At 38.4% G+C, this 27098-nt stretch overlaps 1 protein-coding gene and 1 pseudogene across 10 annotated transcripts in view; one reads left to right on the top strand and one right to left on the bottom strand.

Moving 5' to 3' along the window:
• Positions 1-27098, top strand: part of LOC741724 (putative inactive fatty acyl-CoA reductase 2-like protein) — a 49386-nt gene that overhangs the window by 13366 nt on the left and 8922 nt on the right. For 5 of the 10 annotated variants that reach the window (XM_063791057.1, XM_063791058.1, XM_054679737.2 and 2 more), the window contains 2 exons: positions 3241-3415; positions 19421-19778. In XM_063791057.1, coding sequence (XP_063647127.1) covers positions 3241-3415; positions 19421-19628 — 383 coding nt within the window. In that variant the 3' untranslated portion in view covers positions 19629-19778. Of the gene's footprint in view, positions 1-3240; positions 3416-4186; positions 5733-6676; positions 6764-19420; positions 19779-27098 lie in introns of those variants that run through there. The other 5 variants (XM_063791064.1, XM_063791060.1, XM_063791065.1 and 2 more) reach the window with 3 other exon arrangements.
• LOC104005176 (rho GTPase-activating protein 42-like) lies at positions 22460-25513 on the bottom strand (annotated as a pseudogene).

The raw sequence follows: 27098 nt of genomic DNA, 5'->3' as shown, positions 1-27098 counted from the left end.
CTTGGCTCACCGCGACCTCGGCCTCCCGGGTTGAAGCAGTTCTCCTGCCTCAGCCTCCTGAGTAGAGTAGCTGGGATTACAGACATGCGCCACCACACCTGGCTAATTTTGTATTTTTAGTAGAGACAGGGTTTCTCCATGTTGGTCAGGCTGGTCTTGAACTCCCAACCTCAGGTGATCCACCCACCTTGGCCTCCAAAAGTGCTGGGATTATAGGCATGAGCCACCGCGCCCAGCCTATTGACTCTTTATCATGCTGCTTTGTTTTCTATTGCATAGATGTATTGCCTTATCTTTTTTTTCCCCTTCCTCCTGCTTTCTTTGATTATGTTTTTCTTCTCTTTAACTTAGAAATATAGCCCATGAATATTTGGCTTGTCTAATACATCATTTATGGCTTTATATTTCCCTCAAGTGCCACTTTGGCTGTATCCCACACATTTTGTTGTATAATGTTTATGTTATCATTACTCTCTAATCCTTCAACATTTTTCATTTGAATTTCTTCTTTGACCTATGAGGATGTAGAGTGCAGTTTCCAATTGCCAAGTTACATTTTCTACTTGTGCATGAGTTTCTCCTTGTCCCTCACATCAGACAGACAGTAGCTTAATGGTTAAAAGTCTTGGGCTTTGAGATCTAATAGACTTGGATTCAAATCATAGCTCATTCACTCACTCCTGTATTTATTAAATAGACATTATTCTTGGTGCCGAGGGATATATCACTAAACAGAAATCCATGCTCACATAGATGTTATATGCTGATATGCGTCCCACCATTTAGTAGACTCCACTCTTATGAGTTGTATCAGTTGGAAAAAGTCTCTCAGTTTCTCCCTGTAGATCAATTTTTTTTATCTATCAGTGAAAATAATAATTATTCTATTCTAGGGAGCTCTTGGGAGAACGTAGTGAGATAAAGTGCTTAGTACAGTGGTTAGAACAGTGAACATTTTAGTAAATGCTTGCTATTACCATATGGACAGCTTTCTTAGAAAGCCTTTCCAAACCTAGCCCCACCCCTCCCCTTCCTGGCACCCAGACAGAGCTAGATGCTTCTTTTGTGTTCCTCCAGAGCATATTGTACTGGCCTCTAGCAGAATACTCAGGCAAAAGATTGTAATCATGAATTGTCCACATGTCCCACCAGACTGCCAGTTCTTTAAAGACAGAGAATATATCATATGTAATTTTTTTTACCTCAGCATCTACCACAGTGCCTGGCAAGTGTTAAATGCTAAATAAATATATTTGAAATGACTAAAGGAAGGATTGATACAGATTTAGGAAAAGGAAAGTAAGTGTATGTTGCTGAGATATCTATTGATTCGTTTAGTCAAAAAATGTTTATCAGGCACTGATTACCTGTCAGCCACTTTTCAAGGTACTGTATAGGTTCAAACAAAACAGACAAAATTTTGTTATGGTACTTAAATCTTAGAAAGGAGAAATATACATCAGATATGGTTGAGTGATTGCAGAAAAATAAAACAGATTAAAGAAGTAAACAGTATTGTGGGAAGGCTGCTATTTGTTATGTGATGGCCAAAGAAAGTCTCTCTGATAAGGTGTCATCTTAGTGGAGACCTGAAAGAAGTGAGAGGGCAAATCAGAGGGACTTGTGGATGAAATATTCCAAGTTGAAGAAACAGTAAGTGCTGAAGTTCTTTAATCATATTCAAGGACAGCAAGGAGGCCAGTATGGCTGCAGCAGAAGTACTGAGAGGGAGAGCGGTAAGAGGTGAAGTCAGAGTGGTGGGCAGAGAGAGTGAGGATGCAGAGAGTGCAAGCCCTTGCAGACCATGGCTTTGCCTCTAAATGAGAAGAGATTCCATTGAAGGGCTCTGAATGGGAAAGTTCCTGTAATACACTCTGAGTTACATTTTACAAGAATCCCTCTGGCTGCTACATGGAGGTCCGACTAGGGTTACAGGGGTAGTGGCAGAGACCACTTAGGACAGTATTGCAACATTCCAGGCTACAGTAGTGGTTTGGATCAGAGAGATAGCAGGTGGAAATTATGATTCTGGGTATTTTTCAAACAGAGCTGATAGATTTTGTTCAATTGTGTGTGGGTCGTTAAAGAAAGAGAAGAATCAAGGATAACCCCAAAGTTTTTGGTTGAACTACTAAACAAATTGAATTAGCATTTGGTTAGAGGTAGAAGACTGGTGAAATAGCAAGTTTGTGTATGTATTGGGAGGGGGGTGGTTAGCAGTGGGTGTATCAGGAGGCCCATTTTAGAGCTGTTAAATGTGAATGTCTCTTACACCTCCAGGTGGAAATGTTGAATAAGTATATGGATATATAGATCAGAACATCAGTGTTGAGATCAGAATCTCTTATGCTATCAACCTGTACATAACTTTCTTATTTACCACCATCTTTTTAAAGTATAAATCCCTATGGACCAGATGATTCTTGAGAATCTTCTCTGAAGAGGAGTTATATTTTTCAGATAGATTTTTAGATTTTAAAAAAATGCCAATTTTTTTAAGTAGGGCAATAATCGTAGTACTATAATAACTGACATCATAATTGAATAATGAGCTTAGGCATATGAAACCTACATACCTTAAATAAAATTGAATTCAAATGAGTATCTTTTTGAAAGAACTGCTGAATTCACAAATGTATGTAAACAGTTCTTAGTTCAGCTTAATCTAAGTATTAATATAAAAACACTACTATGGATAAAACCCTGGATACCAGAGTGGACAGTTGAGTCTTGCATATTCCCAGAGAAATATTTAAAGTAAACTAACACAAGAAAATCTTGCCTTTAGAATTTTTAAGTTAAACTTTTAATAAAGATTCAAATAAAATATTAAGAAACTTTCTAAATGGTTCTGACAGTAATGGTCCAGCCAGGGAAATAAAGTTTCTAGCCTCTTTCTTGGGGCTTTCAGAATAGACTAGATAACCTTAGAATTAAATGTGGATTTATGTTTTTCTGAACAGTACCCCCTTTTATTGACTACATGTTTCCCCAAGAATTTGTTTTATAGTAGGTGTTTCAAATAAAGGGTCCAATTCTTAACCCATTCACATTGTCTCATTTTGCAGATAACCACTTGCCTAGCATAAAAATCTTTACGTTGTTCTCAGAAATTGATTCTTGACTCTACACAGCAAATCCTTTGTCTTTATTGTTGTGACCCATTATAAATACCTTCCACTATGATGGGCTTATATTCTCCTATTCTCCTCTAGCACTTACTCTCTTTTTTTCCCCCAGGATTCCAGGTCTTGGCAACCTTTGAAATTCCAATTCCATTTGTGAGAGCTTTGACGAGGCCATATGCTGATTTCACCACCAGCAACTTCAGAACCCAGTACTGGAATGCCATCAGCCAGCAGGCCCCTGCCATCATCTGTGACTTCTATCTGTGGCTCACTGGAAGGAAACCCAGGTGAGAAGCTGAGTCAATGGCTTTGACAATGTCACTGCATATGGGAGATTGAGGCCCCAAAGTCTTTAGGGCTTCCTTCAGCCAAAGATTAAAGGAGACAACTGAATCTGACCCATATATACAGATTGAACACACCTACTCTGAAAATCCAAAATCTAGAATTCTCCAAAATCCAAAAGTTTTGAGTGCTGACATCATGCCACAAGTGGAAAATTCCGCACATCTTACCTCATGTGATGGGTCACAGTCAAAACACATTCAAAACTTTGTTTCATGCATAAAATTATTTAAAATATTGTATAAGATTACCTTCAGGTTATGTGTATGTGGCTAAGTGTGTATGAAGCATAAGTGAATTTTGTGTTTAGACATGGCTCCCATTCCCAAGATACCTCATTGCATTGAAGCAAATATTCCAAAATCTGAAAACAGTTGAAACCCAACACACTTCTGACCCAAGCATTTCAGATAAAGGATACTCAACCTGTATAAGTTTTGAACAAACAAAGCAGTCATAGTGAGAAGCCACAGAAGCCTCCTACATTAAAAATGCTCCAGCATAATAAAGGAAGGTAAATGTTAAAGCGCCTGCTTGATGAATTCAGCAAGTGATCATTCACTCAAAAAGAAAAGCAACTGAGACTCTGTCGCTAGGGTTTTTCAAATAGGTAGAGAATCTTAAATATCCAGTAATGATGACAACCTCACTTACTGGGAGCTTACTTGTGGGGCTAAGGAGGATGCATGATGATCCCATTTTTATTGTCACAGCTACCGAAGGAAGATAACCTCATCAACCCAATTTTACAAATGGAGAAATAGAAGTTAAGGGAAGAATCTGAAGTAGTCTCAAAGGCAGTGACAGGAAGGATGTGGAGAAAGCTGAGTGTCAAAGTCAGTATTCAGGACCGGCTTTACTGCTACTTAGAGATGAATGAAGAAATCAGAGGGAACGCAGTGTGCTGATGCTAAAGCAGCTGTCACCACCCAGCTATGTGACATAGGACATATTCTTTCTCTGTCTCACTTGACTAATATGATATGTCAGAGGAGACATGATTGTAATTGCCTAAAGCAATTCTTGTGGTCAAGAATCAGAAGCATGAACAGTATTGCTCTCTGTGTTAGCCCCTTTATAAGGGAGGAAGTCATCTTCAGCATGTTGAATTGTCATCTTTCTTAGCAGTGCAAATGACTAAAACTTAGCCAATGTAGAGTTTGTCCAAATTTGGAGCTCATAACTCAGTTCTTGAGCAAAGTGAAAAGAAAACATTGTGATTATGGGGAAAATATTTGTACGGGACTTATCAAATAAAGATAGGAAAAGAAGAAAACCCAAATATTATAGGCAGAAATGCTAAAGGTTTTAAAATATGTCAGGATTGGAAGAAGGCATGGATAAAGAACAAAGTTCAGTTAGGAAAGAGAAACACAGAAGGAAGAGACACAATAAAAGTCATTATGTATTCTGTGAGAAGTCAGACAGTAAGATTTGTGGGAAATGGGTTGGTTTGTTGTATGGTATGTATTTTAGCAATAATCTTTATGGCAGAGAAAGCTAAAATCCTTTAGCTTGCGTGAATGATCACTTGCTGAATTCTTCGAGGTAGGCATGATGAAGGAGGGTTTAGAGGAGACACAGACACAATGAACTGACCTAGATAGAAAGCCTTAGTATACTCAGCTAGGAATAGTGATTCTGAGGACACACTGTGACATGATTATGCCATTACATGTATGGTAGTGATGGGGATGATAGAAGGAAGAACTGATGGCATATTTTCACCCCCACAAAAATCAGTTAAATATTGGGACACTAACCATCCAGGTCTAGAAAAGTCACATGCCATAGCCATGGTATTGCACATCATTCATCTTGCATTCTTTGAGAATAAGAAGATCAGTAAATAGTTCAGAAGTGGGAAGCTTTGTCCAGGCCTGTGTGTGAACCCAATATTTTGTTTAGAAATAGAACAAGTAAGTTCATTGCTATAGCATAACACAAAATTTGCTTAAGTGGTGGTCAGCAAATCCTTGAATGCTGCTTAATGTGACGAGGTTGGTAAAATCCTTTGTGCAACACTCTTACTCCCTGAATGTTTTGCTGTGCTGGGGCCTGTGCATGCCAGGCAAGGCCAAGATGGCTCAAAGAGCAACCAGCCATCTCTGCAACCTGCCACCTCCTGCTGGCAGAATTTGTTTTTGCATCCTGTGAAGAGCCAAGGAAGCACCAGGGCATAAGTCTACTCACTTATATCTGTCTGGAACATAACGCTTGTTTGTTTTTACAACAAATAAAATTGATCTTGAATAAAAACTGAGTGGTCATTGTCATTAATCTTTGAACCCAGATTAACCTTTTGGTCATGCCTAGTCTAAGAGAAAAGAGATACTCTTATCAATAAATACAGAGCCCAGCTATGTCAGTGAAGATCTCAAGTGCATAGACAGTAGTATAGGGAAGAGTCAGAGGCCAAAAAGACAGGGATGGCAGACATTGAACAGAGGAGAGTGTGGTGTTTGCGTTTCCATCAACTGAGATTATGGAAGAACACCTGAGGCTTGGGGAGAGCACCTACAAGATACCATAAGAACACCTATGAAGTGAGAAAAATTGAATTACTGTTCTTCTTGTGGTTACGATTGTATTTATGGTTGTTACTTCACTCGTATTAATCACCTATGTGCCCAAGTGTAATCATGAAGTTAGATTTTTCCCAGATTTTTTTATTAGACTCAAGAATTCCCATAGACAAAGGCAATATCACTATCCTTTTTATACATTTCTTCTCTCAGTTCTGCAGAGCCAGAATGTAGAGTCCAATCTTTTAGATAGGTTATGCAATAAAGGCTGACTTGGATTATCTAACTGGTACATGAGGCCCCGTGTGGTAGTTTACTCCAGAGGAAATTGGCACCTGTATATAATTGTAGTTAAGTTGATCCCTTGATATCAGAAAAGTTTCTGCTATGCAGTCCTTTTTGATGATTTCTTAATAGATATCCTCATTTTAGACAGTAGCAGTAGCCATAGATGTACTTGGCAGCAGAATATTACAGATGGTAAACCTTGAATCTGCGTTTTAGTAGCAAGAGCATTTGGAGTCTTGTGCTTCCCTTGTAGACATCTTAACATCTACATCCTATCTTTTGTCTACTGTTGTTACTGATACTAGTTCCATAGACATTCTAATTTTCATTTGGGATATAATTTTTGTTATTTGTAAGCTCCCCCTTTTTCATTTTTTCACCCCCTTTCAGACTGTTCTAAAATCAGAAAGGAAATTCTCCTCCATGAGCATGTATATGTTTTTGGCTCTTGGAACTTGAGATGATGGTGCAAGTAAGTACCAGCACATTTTCCAGATAAGTCATGTGAAGTGATTTACGTTTCATAATATGATCATTTCTGATTGATCTTATCTATTATGACCACCCATAGAGATGGCTGTAAAGAATTAAGAACATCAAACAATGTCAAGTTGTTCATTGCATGTATTTCAGAACATTGCCAAGATAAAGCCAGGTGGAGTCATTAATTTCACCAGCAAGTTATTTCCTTGCTGCAATACCAAAGATTGTAATTTTTGAATTAAAGCCTCCGGTTTTTCTAACTCATCTTTCATTGTTGATCATGGCAAGTGAATAATTAATGAATGTATATGTTTAGGTTATGAGGAATTTAAAACACACCCTAAGACTTGTAATGTTGATTGCTTTTGAATGTTGTAATGGTTTTGAGAGTGTCTGCTTAATTACATACTTGCTTTTCTTAGAAAATCAACTCATTTCATTATTAGTGTTTAATTTTCTCTTAAATATTTAACTTCATATTTTAATCACTGTGCCTGGGATTCCATTAGATATTTGAAAAGATCAAGTTTAATGTTTTTACCCAGGTAACATATACAATGGCTCAAGATTTGTGTTCAAACTTTGATCTCACAATTTAAAAAAACACGCATTAAGCACCATGGAAATCCCAACAACTTCAGCAAGAAAGAGTCTTTGTTCCATAGTTTCTTTGCTTGATAAATATGTGGACTAAAATAAATGGAATATCTTAATTCAGTTTTTGCTTCATGAGACTGGTTGAGTGAACTTAGGCCTAGTGCTTTGAAAATTGGCCTGTTGTAGAAGACTGATATTCTAATCGCCTAAAGAGAGTCCATTTCTTATAAGAACACATATATTTTGGAAAATGTGGTATTTCTCAGAAAACTGCTGAAATGAATTATGTATCTTTTCTATCTTTAATTTTATTACTTTCAAAGATCTAAAGCTTTCACTTGAAAATTAGTCTTTTGGAAAAAAAGACATTGAAACTAGTGTTAAATTATATTTCATTGAGGTAATGAATATAAAGATTCATTTGCTGTAATCTCCTTGTGATCTTTTAAAGTAGTTTCTTGTACTTTTAAAAATAACACTATAATGGTCTATATGTGTATCAGTTTTTACAATAATTTGTCTAAACTTTAGCTTATACCAGTGTGCATGAAGAACCAAGTGCAGTCTGAATTAGCACAATGCAAATAGAAAACCGACCTTTTATTTTCCTCACAAAATTATATCTAATATAAACCTTATGTAAATAAGGAATTTTTAAGTGCTTGTAAATTAATAAGAAAATCATACAAAATGTCAGTGGAGTAGAATAGTTAAGGATTTTATATCACAGTAAAATGCATTTCTAAATTGACAGTATTGTTATAAAACAGATTCTTGAATATTGTATCAATTTATCACCACTATTGAAGTCAAAATAAAGATGGATCTCTAAAGTATACAATTTATTTGGGAATCACAGAATTGTAGTTCTGAACAAAACTGAAAACCACGGTGGTCTTCTATATGTGTGAAGGACAAAGAGAAGATTGGGGGTTTACTAGCAAGGGAAATGCTACATATTGTTTTGAAAGAAAGCTCACGGACACTAGAGAAGATTTTGGGAGCTGGTCAAACAAGCCTAATGGGAGACAAATCTTTTGAGACTTCCCAGGAGCCCAACTAGAAAATCCCTTAGTCAATTTTAGGTGAAAAAGACTTAAACTTGAATTTGATTCTGGGGAAGTTTGTCATTTGTTTGGATGCAAAAAGCCTAAAAATATTTAATTAAAGTAGAATTACATATCCTTGAGAGATAATGGTCACTTATTTAACCAGAGTAATAATGGAAAGACTTCAAAAACAAATTCAAAAGTTACATAGTCAAGAGAAAAAAAATACTTAGACCTGTATTAGAGATGACTTAGTTTTTTCAGGTGGTCAAAACCCGAATGAAGACAGCCCAAACCACAAGAAGCTATCTTAAAACATAAAATATCTGCTTGTTAGGTAGAATACTTAGAGAAAGAGAAAAAACCTTTTGTAGTATGACCATTTCTCTTGGTATATGCCCTTTTGAGTAAGCTGGAAATTAAACCCCATGAAAAACTACTTTAATTCAATTAGACTCTGGAAGAGTGTGTGTCTAAGGTTATAAGTAAACCATATTATAGAATAATAATACACACACACACACACACACAAGTAGTACCTCCACCAGGGGGAATGGATGGCTTTTAGAAAAAGTAAGAGCATGTGAAGTTTCCTGGTTACATAGAACAATTTGGATACATCAGGAAAAGCCAAGAGTACAGAATTAATCTATACTGGAAAAACATTGTTTTTCCAGTTTTTTTTGAGACTAACATTCTCAGTGTCAGGTTATAATACCTGAGTGCGAAATGCAGAAAAATGCAATAGGAACTGACAAAAAAAAAAAAAAAGAGAGAGTCACCACTTTAGTTAAGCAAAAAGATGTAATGTTTTAAGGAGAGAAGAAGAGCAGAAGGCATTGATGTATTAACTGCAAATTACACGTAGTGAGATGCATAAAAAGCCAAAGCCTTGAGATAAAAATCTGAAAAACTTTAAGAGGAAAACTCTACCTCCTGAAACGAAGCGGTCATTTATTTTTCTTTATTGCTGCTTCTAAAAAGAGGATACATGTACAGAATGTGCAGGTTTGTTGCATAGGTATACGTGTGCCATGGTGGTTTGCTGCACCTATTGACCCGTCCTCTAAGTTCCCTCCCCTCACCCCATCCCCCAACAGACCGTGGTGTATGTTGTTCCCCTCTCTGTGTCCATGTGTTCTCAATGTTCAACACCCCCTGAATGAGAACATGCAGTGTCTGGTTTTCTGTTCTTGTGTTAGTTTGCTGAGGATGATGGCTTCCAGTTTCATCCATGTCCCTGCAAAGGACATGCTGTCATTCATTTTTCATGGCTGCATAGCATTCCATGCTGTATATGTAACACATTTTCTTTATCCAGTCTATCATTGATGGGCACTTGGGTTGGTTCCAGTCTTTGCTATTGTAAATTTTGCTGCAATAAGTAGAATGATTTATATTCCTTTGGGTATATACTGAGTAATGGGATTGCAGGGTCAAATGGTATTTCTGGTTTTAGATACTTGGGGAATCACCATGCTGTCTACCACAATGATTAAACTAATGTATATCCTCACCAGCAGTGTAAAAGCATTCCTATTTCTCCACAGCCTCGCCAGCATCTATTGTATCCTGACTCTTTTAAATAATCACCATTCTGACTGGCATGAGATGGTCTCTCATTGTGGTTTTGATTTGCATTTATCTGATGATCAGTAATGTTGAGCTTTCTTTCATATATATGTTGGCCAACTTCTTCTGAGAAGTGTCTGTTCATATCCTTTGCCCACTTTTTAATGATATTATTGCTCATATTAACTTTGAAATGACTGAAAATTCAAAATAAAGACAAAGATAAAATTATATTTTTTAAGTTATAGGTATGAAATATTTTTGAAAGGAAAGAAATTTCTAGATTATATGTATATGTATGTGTATATATTTATATGTATATGTGTGTATATGTATGTGTGTATATATAATATGTAGATACTGTTTTCAACAAAAAAATTAATAGAGTCAAAATAGTACCATCTCCAGATGTTTTTATTTAGCTTGGTATCTAAAATCATTTTAGGTGACTCATTCCCATGTGTGGAAAATTATTAAAATTTGTTGTCTACATCTGTGGTATTCAGTATAGTAGCTGCTAGCTACTTAACTTTTAGTCAGTTATAATTAAATGAAATTTAAAATTCATTTCTTGCATCATACTAGCTACATTTCAAATGCTCAATAGACACATTTGCCTAGTGGCTACTTTATTGGACAGGGCAGGTATAGAACATTTCCATTATCACAGAATATTTAACCAGACAGCATTGATCTAAATGGTTTTATTTTTTTTTAACTGGAGTGCAGTGGTGCAATCTCAGCTCATTGCAACCTCTGTCTCCAAGGTTCAAGCAATTTTCTGCCTCAGCCTTCCAAGTAGCTGGGATTATAGGTGCCCACCACCACATCTCGCTAATTTTTTTATTTTTAGTAGAGACAGGGTTTCACCATCTTGGCCAGGCTGGTCTTGAACTCCTGACCTCATGATCAACCAGCCTTGGCCTCCCAAAGTGCTGGGATTACAGGCATGAGCCAGTGCGCCAGGGCAAGTGTCTTGTAGAGAAAGTTTATATTATGATTCAGATTTCCATGTTGCCCATCTTTTTAAATCTTATAGACACTTATTGGAGTGCTTATTATGTCTTAAGTGCATGAGAAGTGCAAAGAGTGTAAAGACAAAAATGATGTAGCCAAATGAAGTGGTGGAGACAGACATTTAAAACATAATTGCAACCCAACATGAATTCTCCAGGGAGAGGAGAGCAAAGGACAATGAAGGCAGAAAGAATCACGCTTGCAAATCCATGAACGGTGTGGTGTGTTTGGGAAACTCTGGGTAATTTATTTAGCCCTAGACAAGTAAAAATAAGGACTAGAAAGGTATGCTGAGGCCAGATCTTGAAAGATTTCAAATAACTGCAGTCAGGTTACACTCCATTGAATGAAAACCCAGTTGAAACTGGTTTAAAACACAAAGGTGGTGTATTGATGTACAATGGAAAAAATCCAGCACTAGAGTGGTGAGCAGCTGTGATTCAACTAGAACTCTGGCTGCCTTGGTCTTTGTGAGTCTCTCAACTCTGCCACTTTGTTCTGGTTTTATCTTCATGATGAATAAGATGTTTGCTGTAGCTTCAAGCTTTACACACATACATGGCAATGATTGGATGAAGAGAGGCTGGCCCTCTCCACGATTTTCTCCCAAGATTGATGAAACTTGTTTTCTAAAAACCCTCAGCAAATTTCCCTCCCATCGCATCAGCCTAGTTAAGGTTACCTGTCCATTTCTGGCCAGCCCCTGTGGCCTGAGATTATGCCATGTACTAGTTTGTTGAGAAACCTCAGACATAAGCCAATCACTGTCTAGAGTGTAAGAGTGCATGGAGATCAATCAGCTTTTCTCTGAAGCTGGGGTGAGATTATGTGTTTCTGAGGCAAGGTCGCTACTGGAGAAGGGCGAATACCTGCGTGATAATTCAGAACTCATCAAGAGATAGAAGACTGGGTGTTAGGGGGTTAGCATTCTGAGTGGAGCATGGTTTCTGGAGTCAGACCTGAGTTGGTGTCCTTTATCCACCAGTGGGTGGTGTAACTTTATGTAACTGAGCCTCAGTTTCCAAGTGGAGATTATAATGGTCATTGTCTTTCATACCGTTGTGAGATGTAAAGGGGTTAACACAGGAAAGGCACTTAGAATAGTGCCTGAACCACAGTAAGCGCTCAGCAAATATTAGCTTTAAATTCATACTCAAATATGGGAGGGAGTTTGAGCTTTATCTTTTAGAGTCTGACACTCCCATTGAAGGTCTTTTGTATCCTGACAGCTGGAAGATTTCCTACTACTTAAATAATAATAAAACATTAGAACTCAAGTGATGCTGATGAGGATAGGAAATGTGAATTATTTGAGTAGTTGGGACATAAATCACATGGCCCGCAAAGCTGAGAATATTATCTGGCCCTTTACAGAAGTTTGCCAACTCCTGAAATAGAGGACCAGAAAAATGTCTTCTGATATAAAACACCTAAACATGTTAAGCCTGGTGCAGTGGCTCACCCCTGTAATCCCAGCACTTTGGGAGGCCAAGGTAGCTGAATCCTCCCACCTCAGCGTCCCAAATAGTTCCATATCAGTCTGGACAACATGGTGAAACCCTGTCTATACTAAAAATACAAAAATTAGCTGAGCATGGTGGCAGTTGCCTGTAATCCCAGCTACTTGGGAGGCTGAGGCAGGAGAATGGTTTGAATCCAGGAGGCAGAGGCTGCAGTGAGCCGAGATCACACCACTGCACTCCAGACTGGGCAACAGAGTGAAACTCTTTCTGGAAAAAAAAATGTTTTTGTGAAACAGTTTTAATGCGCAGCTGAACTTGCGGCAAAATAAGGAAATTCCTAAGTCTCCTGAAATGACAAGAAAGTACACACCTGCACACAGAGCGAGAGAAGTTGAACAAGCACACATACAAATACGACAAATGTGTATTGAGAGCAAAAATATACATCAGGTACATATTGCTCTGTGCCTGGGGAGCAGGGGCAATAAGGTAGAAAATAAAACAGACATGGGATAACCTCATAGATCTTAAAGTCCAGTGAGGTAGGCAACTTTTACAGGAAATAAATGTATATTAAATATTTTGAAAAGTACTGTGAAGAAAAAGAGCAAGACGCTTTGAAAGAGAGTAACAAGTGACACCTGCTTTAGGATTATGTGCCTTGAAAAGGACTCCAGAAATAGTGCCACTGGAACTCAGGAGTTAAAGTATTCATGGAAATGGGAGAGAGCATTTCTTTTAGGTAGATGCCTAGGCTCTGCCAACTTTGCTTGATTCTATCTGACTCTGTAAGACAAGTTATAGAAGTATAATAATGCCTTTGCTACAAAACCAGAAATGGATAAATACTTTAGAAGAAATTTTCACGTCTCATCAAATGGGCATTTTCATGCTATAGTAATTGTTCCAATTTAAAACATTCATTTATACATATTTTCTTCTTCTTTTCTTTCCTTTTTTTTTTTTTTTTTTTTTTTTGAGACAGGTTCTCACTCTGATTCCCAGATTGGAGTACAGTTTGCAATCAGCTCACTGTAACCTCAAATTCTTGGGTTCAAGGGATTCTCTTGTCTCAGCCTCCTGAGTTGCTGGGAATATAGGCACACACAGCCACAGCTGGCTAGTTTTCGTATTTTTTGTAGAGATGGGGTATCACTATCTTGCTTATGCTGGTCTCGAACTTGTGGTCTCAAGCAATCCTTCTGCCTCAGCCTCTTAAAAGTGCTAGGATTACAAGTGTGAGCCACCACACCTGGTTTATACATATTTCAATAGTTTTAATATAACAGCAAAGTCCATTTGAGGCAGAGGACAGACTTTTTAAAAAATTATTGAAACATCTGTCTTGCTCTTATCACCATGGCTGGAGGGCAGTGCATGACCATGGTTCACTGCAGCCTCAACCTCCTGGGCTCATGTGATCCTCCCACCTCAGCCTCCCAAGTAGCTGGGACCACAGGTGTGTGACACCATGCCTGGCTAATTTTTTTTTTTTTTTTTGTAGACATGGTGGTCTCACTACATTGTAGAGGCTAGTCTCGAACTCCTGGTTTTAAGCAATTGGCTAGTCTCGAACTCCTGGTTTTAAGCAATTTTCTGGTCTCAGCCTCACAAAGTGCTGGGATTACAGGTATGAGCCACCACACCTGGCTAGAGAACAGACTTTTAATAACAAAAGAAAAGTCCTTTTTATCCTCAGGTTGACTTTAGGAGCCTGTCTAAAGTAAAGGTGGGTAGATGAGACTGATTGCTTACAGAAAGCTAGCTTTGTGTGCTGAACTTGATACTATTAGAGGTTTCTTGAAAGATCTGGGAAAAAAGGTTTAAGATTGCAACTGGAAGATGTTTGCTAGACTAGAAATGGAGAGTCCCAAGCACTCAGGAATTCAGCAAATGGCTGCTGGTTAGGTTTTTGTTTTTATTTTTTGGATTTAAGATACCCTCAAACTCTAGTTATTTCTGAATTGAAGATGACCAATTGATGGGTATGTTTGTATTAGTAAAATCAAAAAGCTTATTAATTTATATTTCACATTAACAAAACCCATAAAGAAATTATACTTTGCCTTTGTAACCCATATGTCACCTTGGATATCCCTGCCCTTTAATAAAATGTAATTAATGAATTCCCCAAGAATTGTTGAGGATTCTCAGGTGGCTAATTGTTCATGGTCATCTCTGCTGTTGCTGGGGATGGATCAGTTTTGTTTATGAATCATTTTCATTTCACATGGGCTCCATAACAAGTCGATCCAGACCAGGTAAAGGCCTCGTTCTTCATTTGTCATAAATTGAGAATCAAACAACAAAAAGAGAGAACACGTGCCTAGGCCTGCCTAACACTCATAGGACCTGCCTTTACCTACCACACATGGACACCCAATCTTTCAATGCGTCATCCTCTACCCTGTTAACTGAAGTTTTCTGTGTTTATTTTTCTCATCTTTTAAATCTTCCATTTACTGTAATTTAGGAGAAAATGAGGTCACTGAGTTTGTTAATTCATTTTGCTGAGTTTAGTACACAAATTCTAGGCAACATTTCACAGACCTGGCTCTTTCATGGTGTAATAAATGTGGACTTTTGCAAACTGTTTTCCTCTTTTTGGTCTCACAGCTATGTTTTGGATGATTAAAGTTGCTAAAGGTCTAAACAGTCAATAGCAGGTTATTAGTAGGTTTTGTTCTTACGTCTGCACTGGGCGGTAGCATAGGGCAGTAGAAAGAACACTGAAGCTCTAGATACTACTATCTCCTCAATCAGAGAAGTAGAGCTTGGTGGAGAGACCATAGCCTAGTTAGCTAACCCATACGAGTCTTGTTTTTGTTATGCATAAAGTGGATCTGATAATAATAGCTATTTCACAGGGATTTGCAAAAATCAAATGTAATCCTAAGTATAAAATAATGTTTTATATTGTGCAATATAAATATTAGTTTTGTTATGAGTAACCTCTCATTTCTTTTACCCAGGTATGTTCTTTTGTTCGTTATCCCTAAGCAAGACTCTCTACATTGCCTGTATCAGTTTCACACTCTTATCAAGGATGTATACATTCCTACATTTTCTTTCCTACAGTTAGTCATCATTTCATTAGAAAGACATTTAAGTATTCACATTTATATTATAACATTTAATTTGAAAAAAGCTTTTTGCAAGAAAGGAGAGTATAATCAGGAATTCATCTATAAAGTCCTAGGTTTCACCAGCCTGTGCCACATGTGTTCACAGTCACTCTCCATTCTGCATGAGTTGTACTAATGTGGGAGTTGAAGGAGATAAACCCCCCAAATCAGTAGCTTAATACAAATGAAATGTGATTGTCAATCACAGTAGTTCTAACTGGTAGAAGGCGTTGCACTCCACAGTCACTCAAGGATCCATGCTGATGGAAGGTTGCCATCTTCTGCACATGGCTTCTAAGTCATCCATCTCTCTGGATGACAATATCCAGCTGCCAATGGGGTAAAAGGGGCACTGACATCATGTGGAAGGATTTTATGGTCCAGGTCCAGCAGTGCCCATCACATCTGTCCATATTCCATCCTCAGAAGTGTTACTGGGCTACATCTAAGTATGAGGATGGCTGGAAGATACATAGCTGTGTGCCCAGGAGGAAAGGAAAATAGGATTATTGCATAACTAATGAGGTTCTGCCATGGCCTTCTTTTTAGGTCACCAAATACCTGCCTTCCTGTCTTTCCCACACATACAAGACACTCATTCCTACCCAAGGGTCTCATACCATTATTGCATCCAGTTCAAAGTCCAAAGTCCAAAGGGGAGTAGACTATCCTCTGTATCAGATTGTGATATGTCAGCTTCTGGTTTGGCATTCTTGAATAAAAAGGCCAATTTTCTGCCTCCCATGTAGAGGTAAAAAATATCTCTGTTCTACCTCTTGTCATGGTAGAACAGTGAAAACACCACCATAATTGAAGAAAAAAATAAAATTAAACAAACCTGCTATGCAAGAAAGAGAAGACAGGCAAGCAGCAGTCCCTAGAGTATAACCATAAGGAAATCGTGAGTAGCAAGTAGTGAGAAGCTCCCTACACAGGGCATGGGGAAATTCCTTAGATAGCCTCTGAATCTGCTCTTTGGGAGGAACCCTCTTTTCCATCATTTTTGGTGGTGGCTCCATCCTCTGGAAGGTTCTTTTTTCTTATTCCCTGGCTGTCACCCCTGAACTGGCTGTTAAGGATGTGCTTTTCTTGAGGTCTTTGGCTTTATAACTCATTCTGCAAGAGTAAAGGCGAAAACCCATGGGTGTTTTATGCCGATCTGTCCCGCAGACTGGCCAAGTGACGAATGAAAGGAGTTCGCTGACACAGGTATTTTTCCTGACAATGTGGCTAGGGGACTGCACCACTCAGTGCTGCCGATGAGAGAGTGCAGCAGCCGAAAGGAGTGCAGCTTCCCTAAGCTGGCCCCACTTGCATTTATTTAGTACAGATTTAATGACAAGGGCTTGGAGCAAACACAATTTGTGGGTAATTAACATTGTCAACCCCCCAGGTAGAGAGCAGTCCTGCACATGAATGATCAAAGGTTGGTTTCCAGAGATATGAGTAGAACAATTTATCTAGATAAGTTTCTTTACATTCTCTTGTTATCTAACCCTTGCTCTTAAGAGAATTTAACTGCCTTCAGCTAAATTCTCTTTTGAAGCTTTTGCAAAACCTCCCGTTCTTCCAAGAAGGTTTGTGTCTTTCCCTATAACCTTTTCTTACAACTTTTCCCACCACACTGACCAAACTCCTACAGTTTTAGTTTTAAGGTCAGTCATTTGCTGGCTCTGGGGCTGTGGAAGAAAAAATAAATCTGTCAGTTCATGCACACAGTGTGACAGCTTGGCATAAGTAAAAGACATGAACAAAAGGATTAATGAAGGAGTGAAAGAAGGAAGGCGTGTGCATTAGGTACAACATCATCTAAAAACTAAAAAAACTGCAGTGCATTAAACTCATTCATTCAACAAGTATTGGTTGAGTGCCTACTAAGTGTCAAGTGCTGGGCCCAATGTGGGGGATTCAGTGGAGGATACAGTGGCAACACATGGAAAGTAAAGGCAGTGAAAAGGCCGTGGATTTAAAAATTAAAGGAAAAAAAGGGGTAATACATTTGTTACTGGTTTTAGCAAATCGAAAAAATGTGAGAAAATAGTGCAGTGTTTGCCAAATCTACAGCTCTTGCACCCTCACTGAGTCTCAAATTAAGAATGCACAAAAGCAGAATTACTAGGAAATGAAAGTTTTATGGGTGTATTCCCTGAAGTAATAGCACTATACTGCAAAATTGGTGGAGGTCGTCTGCACATTTGAAATAACCAACCTGCACCTTTACCCCCTCCCCCAGATTCTAACCAAATAAAGTATGAAATAAGGCAGAACTCACCATGCTACACCAACTTACCAGGAATGAAGTTGATGCTGATTGGAGAAGTGTCAAGCAATAAAGAAGAGTTTGGATTTATCTTTAACATTGTCTTCATGTCACTCGAGACTTTAATCTCAGCCAAATCTACTTCCAAAACCAATCTCTTGTGCAATGATCTTGTCTGGGTCCAGGCCAAGACTTACTTCTATTGCATAGATACTCTCACCCTTCTTGATTTTTACTCTGAAGAACTTTCCTGTCTGGGTTAGTGTTTCCTCTGGTAGGCATCAGATTCTGCAAATATTTATTGTCTCATGTTAATCAAGGACCCCTCTAGATTCTGCTATTTAACTTTAAGTATTTTGACATAAACAGAGTGATTTAAATGCAGTTGTAACTTGTTCCTAAGTAGGGCCTGGTATAGTTTTTAAGCAATATACCTCTCCAGTCACACATAATAATGAATGGATTCTAACTTACGCTAAGTACTACCGTGTTCCTGAAGGTAATAAACCATGTCAGCTCTGTGAGGCTTAGAAATTTTTCTTTAAAGCATAGTAATGAAAAATGTTACCAGTTTTCCTTTGATTACTACTATATTGCCCAGGAAGTGTGATCAAAAGACATCTGTTATATGTATCAAAATTCATACATCTGCTTCATTCATTTATGGTATCACCTCTAACTTCCAGTTTCCCTGCTGTCAGAGAGAAACAATTAAATGGGAGATGCTTTGGACAACAGGATTTTTAAAAATACAGTGGCCACAGAGAATTGGAACTGAAGAATCAGAAGAGAGGATTAATTTTCTTTCTTCTTACTAAGTTTCTTAAGTATTTTCAGAACTCTTAAAGAGACATATCAATAGCGGGGAAAGTATCTGAATTAATGGCAGGATTCTTGAGGACTTTCTCACAAAGATAATTAAGGTGGCACTCTAAGAAAACAACCAGAGACATCACAAATAATGTATAGATATTTTTATTGTAGTATTACTTATGGTAAACTTGGATCCAATTTGAATGTTCCACAATAGAGGAATGATTAAATAAACAACAGTACATACAAGTGTTAGAAAAGTATTCAGGCATTAAAAATCATGTTTTATCAAATAGTAAATGACACAAAAAGGCTTGTAATATATTCAATACAAAACCATATTCAGTATAATCTCAACTCTTAGCCCTAAATATTGATATGATCTTGGATTAATTTTTTTTTTACATTTTCAAATTTTCAAATTAGAAGTATGATTATTCTACTTCTATGGTGTGGAAAAAATTACCCTCTGTAAAAGTGAAAAAATAAGAATAGTCATCTTCTACTTTCCACGTTTTCCAAATACAATGAACACATTACACTTTTACAGTGGAAGAAAAGAAACACCTATCTTTTAAAATAGTAAATAAATCAGAATAAGAAATTCATCATGAATTTATAAAATTATGTCATCAAGTATAAGTTCAGTTCATGTTTAGTTTTGAAACTTTATCAAAATTAAATAGTTTGACTTATTTTTATTAGAAATACAATTCTAAGTATTCAACATTGCTTTTTAAACAATTATCTTCTAGTTTTTCTCAAAATCTGAGGAGCTGCTACGGAAAGCACACCAGATCTCATGTGTTGAAACGTGAACATGCTCACCACAGACCAAGGACATTCAACCTGTCAATCCCCAGGATTTCCAAGCCAGGAGTTTCATCTCTTACTTGTGGAAAATTTGTTCATTTGATTATGAACCAATCAGCTTTTCATTGTGTCAAAATCAAATCTAGATAGTGAAATTGATATTTTATCTTTATTGTTATCTTAAATATATTTTGGCTTAAAGAGACATAAGTGGCTCTTCCCCACTATACCAGATAACAAGTTGCAAATAAATCATTCAGTAGTAAAGTTCAAAGAAAGCTTGAAAGCATTTTGAATTTCCTAGTGTCTTACAGATTTGTTTCTTTTTACAACAACCATGTCCCATGTATATCTATTTAGGACCTTAAGTTGTTAATAATCTACTCTGAATAATTCCTTAAGAAAACATTAAAAGGACAATGTCCATACCTGGGAAATAAAACCCAAAGTAGTAGAAATTATATTAAAAATCATGTAGTTAATTAAGAATGATTGTGAGCTTAGACACTGAAAAATATGTCACTGAAAGAATACCAAAAATGGTCAGCCTTTTCCTCTTAAGTTATAGAAAGGTATATAATATAAGTACTTAGTACATAAGAGAAGAGTTAGAATGAGATTGTACCAGGTTCAGAATTCCTCATCCGAGAAGAACAGACAAAATTCAAGATTTTTAGAGAGGGACTACCCTGAATGATGTCACCAGTAAGTGAGTTTATAAACAAAGACAGAGCTTGGCAGGTTGCACTGGATACTTCAAACCAGTTTCTCTGGAAAAATTTGAGTTACTCAATAAACCCTCAGTTTTCCTGAGGTAAATCAACTTTGAAATACAATGGAGAACTCTGGGTGATAAATCACGCCGTGTTACACACTAGGACTGCAGTTCACAGAACATGATTAGATTTAAGGCAATAGAAGATAGGAATATTTTTTGAACTAGTTTATTGAATCCTTTTGAGAATATCACTGTTTGGCAGTTCCTAGAAAGCTTAGACAAAGTAATCTTCAAGAGGCAAACAAATTAACTTTGAACTAAAAAACAAAAACAAACAACCAAAAACTTTGAATTAGAGAACATCTGCTAAGAAAAACCCAACAATCTGACATGTTGATTATTATTTTTTAACACTGCAGGAATACAAAGATGATTTTACTATTCAGACCTTTACATATCACACAACAGAAAAATCCTTCAGTTGACTAGTTTCCATAAACTTTGTAGCATTATGGCAAAACAAGAGTCATCTGTGAAATACACAAATGTTTTGTACTGAGGGATATTTTCACATAACACAGGAGATGATAAATTTAGACCCCCTCAATCTCATCGTCACACTGATTATACTGTAAGCAGTGATTGGGGTGCACACATTGCATGTTTTGAAGGTATGGATGTGGCAATTCTAACATATGTTAACATTGTTTCTGAAAAGCTAAGGTTTTGTTATTGAACTACTATTAGAAGTCGAATGTGATCTTCTTCCAATGTCTGGCATTGCCTTCCTGTGGAATTAACATTCTGTGTGATTTAGAGTACGTGTCCCAACTTTCTCAATGCTCATAAATACCTTGTCTGTAGGAAACTTACTTTAAGGGAAAAGCAGCTTTAGCCTGTCTCCAGTATATGGCCCTGACTTGCTTATACATGTAATCTATTATGAAGGAAAAAGAGCCATCCTCACAAATCTACAAGATTAAAACTCCTAGCACAAACACAGCTTGAATCAGAGCTTCTGTAGCTTCTTTCAGCAAAGGGACCATCGCCAGCACTGTAGCTACAACATATGCCTTGCCATCAGATACAAGAGTTAGGCTTCATATCCACGTCCTGTGCAATAAAAAAGCTTTAAATCTGAATGGAACATCCATAGAACTAGCTCACAGACAACTCAGAAGCAGGAACACTTTGGTCTGTGTTCAAGTAAAATGAAGGTTGAGATTTCTTTATGCAGCAGCAGAAGTAGGATTCTGTATCTCTCTTTGGAGTCAAGTTGGTCTTTGAAAGAAAACCAATTTGCTTTTAAGAGGTTCTAATCTAGCAGGATACCAGATGATGGCAAGTGTGTTTAAACCAAGTATAGACTAAGGGATTGGTACATTGAAAGACTACCTTCTGTTTCAGCCGAGGGTAATTAGAGTGTCAGGAATGCTGTTATTACTACTAAGATCTCCAAGGACCTAGACCAAGAAGTTCCATCCAGCAACACCTTATTACAGTGTACAGAGGTCAACAGAAAGAGGTAAAAGAAAAAGATAATCTTTTATCAGACTTTTACATTACATTGCTAATTTTTATTACAGAATATTTTTCATTCTTTTATTTTGATCCACTGATATTTGTTTCTGATTCTGACTCTGCCTACTGTTATTCACCCTACTTGTTAATTCTAATCTATTCTTTTTATTTGTAAAAGCATAACTTTTCTGAGGCATAGTTGTGTGTGTATATGTGTATTTAACCTATTCTAGAAACAGTAGAAAAGATAGTAGAAGAGAAATAGTAGAAGAGATCGAGATTACAGATTATAATAGCATGTAAAGAGTTTTATACAGTTAATACCTGAGAGTCTGCACAGTGGGGAACTCTGAAGTAATATGTAAGGTGTCAAGAACAAGCAGGTCAGGACTGTGGCACTCAAAGGGCAGGTAACTAGCTTTTCAGTAACATTTTTAAGTAACAGTTTCACAGATCCTCAGAGAATGCCAGGCAGTAAAGGACGCATCTCAAAATCCATACAGCAGATTTGTGGTTTCCAAATTTCTGGGAGATATACTTAATACGGTATTTGAAACTCTACAATTGCTATGGAAGAGACATTCTGGAGAGTTACGTATTATCCAAAAATAAATTTTTTAGAAACAAGAAATTTTAAAATAAACCAACCAAAAAAGAATGGCCAACCTTTTAAACCTTTTTTTTCCATGAATAAGGAGCTACATAGTCTGCTGATGAAGAACTTGATAGAAATTGACTGTTTTCACTTAGTGGGCTCATCCCCTTGTATCTGTGTCAGATAAAATCATAGCACTTATTATTTGTTACCATGGATACCATGAAGATACTGCCATCCACTAAATAGTAGTAGAGGAAGACAACATAATTTTCTGGAACTAGTCCCATTTTGCCTTCATAAGTTGCCTTTAACCATCCTGGTTCCACTGATTGGCCACGCTGGAAAATATCACTCCTTGTGGGAAGGAAAACTCATGCTGTGCTCTGCTTTACAGGAGTACATGGCTTTGGCTTGGTGCCCAGAAGAAACTGGCTTAGGTGAACCAACATTTTCAAACAGTTGAGCTTTTGCTGCCACTACTGAGCCAGGACGCTGATAGCCATTGCTTGAGGCGATGTCTAGTCTTAACCTCCTGCACATTTTTGGAGGCAGGTCTGGGTTTGAAGCTTTGGGTGTCTCCTTGGAACCTACAGAAGTTAAGTTTTGAATAGATCCACTGTAGCTGGTGTTTCCTTCAGCTGCAGAGATGGATCTGAGAGAAGAAGCAGAAGCTCTTTTCAGTCCTGAAAGCCCATAAGGCCCTTTCTTGACTAGGTCTATGGGTGGGGAAAACATCCCCTGGGCTAGTGACCGAAGCAACACTCTGGCAATCTGATTCTGCATCTGTCTTGGTTGCATCTTCTCTAGAAATTGATTCAGGACTGGTTGTCCAGCGACCAAGGCTTTTCTGTCCATGGGAAGATGACGGGGTTGCAATCCAAGGAATCCCTCCAGATTTCTCCCTGGGCTGGCAGGAAGCTGACTTTGTAGTGCTATTTTGTTCTGAGGAAAGAGAAGAGAGTGACTTGTTGCTCCTCATGGGGGTGCTGTCTGGGCTGCTTCTATAGGAGTCACTATCAGGTTCAGCCAGGCATGGAGTACACATCCCTCTGGGCTTCCTAGAGCCTGTAGAGAGGCAGATTGCTTGTGTCTTTTGGGATCCAGATCGAGACTGAGGCTGAGGAAGAGGAGTGCTTGGGTCTGGAGCAGTATGAAACATCGTTTCATCATGCTCTGTAAGAATTTCTAACACAATATTCTGAAACTTAATATTCACCATAGCAGCTACAGTTTATTCTTGTGCTCTCATTAGAGTTGGGCCAAATATGACACCAAGATTTGAGACAGTTATGAGATTTTGTTGGCTGTGCAGTGATACTTTGACCAGATGTTTTATTAAGATGTCCAGCATCTCTCTGTTTTTCTCTGGCAATTTGCACACCAATGCATGTACAGCCTCCACCCTGTAGTTTTGGTCATCAGATTTAACAGCAATGATACAAATCTTTGTGTAACTTGTAAGTCATCAGTGGTGCTGCAAAGCACCTGAGGTGGTTTTTCAGCCCACTCATTGTCTTATTGTCCCACAGTTCAATATCAATATCAGGAGGGGATTTAGGAGAAAATATGATATTCACAAGTTTTTGAACTTTGGGGTTCACTCCTCCTATTCAGTAGAGGCCTAAAAGGGTGATACCGCTTGTTTCCACAGGTTGAATGCAGTTTCTCACAAAATTGAACCCTGCTTCATTCAAATACATTTCTTCTTTCTTGCTTATAATGTCAGGCACAGTATAAATTGGTTCCTTCCCATCCATGGCTTCAAGCCAGAGTTTCCTATTAGCTTCTGAGAAGGCCTGTAATGTGATGATCCCATGGCTTTCAACTACTTGTATGTCGAAGCAGAAGTGTTTGTCAATTGAATCTGTCTTTCGTCGGATACAAGATTTTGAACATTTCCGGTGAGCTAGTAACAAGGCTGTTTAATCCACGTAAAACCAAGCGGTCGTTTCTCCTGGACACACGGATAGCCTTCCATCGTCCACTGGCTGGGTGGTCTGTAGTCCTGGTTGGCAGATTTCATCCTTTGCATCAACCCCTCTACCTCTTGTCGAGTACTTTCAAAATTATTCCTTGTATTCTGCAAGTCGAACTGCAGCTGTTGCTTATGCGGTGCAAATTCCTGGGCAAGTTCATATCCCTCGTGGTAAAAAAGTAAATAAACCCTGAAGAAATGACAAAAGCGGTTCAGCAAATTCAAACTTCTTTTTTTCTTGAACTGCTTGAATTTTAAAGACATATTCTTTTTTCTTCTATTCATTTTTATTTATTTGTTTATTTATTTATTTTGAGATGGAGTTTTGCTCTTGTTGCCCAGGCTGGAGTGCAATGGCATAGCCTTGGCTCACCGCAACCTCTGCCTCCTGGGTCCAAGTGATTCTCCTGCCTCAGCCTCCCGAGTAGCTGGCTTTACAGGCATGTGCCACCACGCCCGGCTAATTTTGTATTTTTAGTAGAGACGGGATTTCTCCATGTTGGTCAGGCTGGTCTCGAACTCCCAACCTCAGGTGATCCGCCCGCCTCGGCCTCCCAAAGTGCTGGGATTACAGGCGTGAGCCATTTAAAGACATTCTAATGATGCTTCATAGAAGTTCTGATGTGCTCGATCAATTTGTGTATCTGCCTCTTGCAAATGAGACTCCTTTTTCTTTGCAGATAAATTTAAATGCTTTTCAAGGATAGAGTAATATTTTTCACTCTTTGTCAAACTTCTTTCCACCTTTTGCTGCACCAATCTGTTCTTTTCGAAATTTCTCAAGTGGTGCAATTAATACATCATTAGCGTTTTGGATCAGTCTTTGCCTTTCTTCTTCTACTGCAATGAGTAGCCTTGCAAATTCTTTTAGTGACTGAGTAATACTAATTTCATCATCTGTTTCAGCATTATCAATACATTCAAATTGGAAATCTTGTAATGACTGGGAAATTTTCTGCACTGCCATAGACAGATCCCCAATTTGGGTAGAGGCGTGTTCCTGAAGGAACTCAGGGTTCCTTTGGAAAGGATGAAAGGGCAAGGGAACTGGGTAGGCAATCAACATTACCTGTCCTCAACGCCCCAGTGAGCAGAGTGCCCTCCTTAATGAGCTCCTTGATGAACTTGGTTCGCTCCAGCTCAGTCTCGTGACACTGCAAGCGCTCCCTGAAATCCCGGCTGTCCAAGTAGGAATCGCTGAACTCCAGAGTGGGCAGCCCCATGGCACAGGCGCTGCCAGCGGCGGCCGCTGGCACGTCCGGGCCGGCAGTCAGGGCGGGGGCAGCTGGCAGCCGCGACGTGCGCTGGGGACGCGCGATCGCGGGGAAGGCGCTGCTGGGACGCCAGGGGACTGATCGCTGGAAGGAAACGGGCCCTCGCGCCGCAGCCGCCTGAGCCGGGCTCAGTCTTCCTCTCCCGGGGCGAGGCGAGCGCAGGCCTGGCGGAGGGCCTAGGCGCGGGTCCGCTCAGGTTGTTGTCATCGGGAGGCACCGTCGTTCGGTGCGCTGGGACTGTGAGCAACATTGTTGATTATTAAAGAAGCACACAATAGAAGTGCTAATTTTATTTTACGAGTTCCTTGATAATTTTTAGACTCTTTTGTAGGAAAGAAAATTAGTGTGTTTATGCTTGCCCCAGGCTTCCCTGTATGAAAGCTGCTTTTTCTCAACTTTCAAAAATGAGTTTCTGATTGACATTAATGATTCTGTTAAATCTCTATATAAGGCAAAGGCAATTGGGAACATTTGGAAAGGCATTTGGAAACTTCCAAAATTATAAATATTTGCATTGAAACTTCCAAAGCCAGTTGTGTTCATTACTTTTTTTTTTAAATTTTTCCTAAGAAATTATCCCACAAAAAGCAAGAGGCCTCTAGTGTAACTAGTTTTCAGTTTTCCTGTCACTCAAGTCAGATCAGCTGAAGCATGTTCAACCTCTCCCCTGTGGGCCAGTTACAGGGGAAGGAAGGAAGGGGGGGAGGGAGGAAGGGAGAAAGGGAGGGAGGGAGGGAGGAAGGGAGGGAAATGCAGTCCTGGGGATACACTAACAGTTCCAGAAATAGAAGCAATTTATTTTCTCAATTTCTTTCTTACCTTCTTTCACACTATCATTCACTAATTAATTCAATCACCAGCATGGTTTTACATGTCCAGCTTCTTTCCTTTTCTTAAAAATCTCTTCCAATCACACCGTCTTTTTCTTAAAAGCTTCAAATTTCCCATAGTTATTTTATTCAAAAGCCATGAAGTTCAACATGATTTTGGCATACACTCTGGATCACAGGATAGAATTAGAAACCTTGGCATGGCCCAACACACACACACACACACACACACACACACACACGACACAGCTTTCTGATCAGCAGCTTTTGGAAATGGAGTACTGCTGTGGAAGTAGAAAGGGGATTTTCCTGTTATTAGGGACCTACAATGTGGTAGGCACTAAGACAAACATCTGACTTCATTACTCTAATCCTCAGAAATCTCTGTAGTGTGCCCATTCCTACATCACAGATGAGATATTAGTTCATGAAAGCTGTCCTCTATCCAAGGTTGTGTAATTTATGCCCAGTTATATACAAAATTGGAATGCCGGTCTCTAGTCTCTAAAGCCCATACTTTCCCTACTGTAGTTTATTGCCTCTCCTAGGAAATTTCTTCCTCCATGACAATATCATGAAGAAGGGGAAACTATTGCTTGTCACTTCTTAGTATGAACACTTCTTCCATCCTGTAGCATAAATAATGTAGAGACACCACCAAATCTGTTGGAGAGCAGAAATAATCTTAAGGTTGTTCAACTTCC

This window comes from Pan troglodytes, chromosome 13, assembly GCF_028858775.2.
Source record: "Pan troglodytes isolate AG18354 chromosome 13, NHGRI_mPanTro3-v2.0_pri, whole genome shotgun sequence".
NCBI classification, from domain to species: Eukaryota; Metazoa; Chordata; class Mammalia; order Primates; family Hominidae; genus Pan; species Pan troglodytes.
Note: the sequence above shows the minus strand (reverse complement) of the source record. Positions and strands in the feature narration are given on the sequence as shown.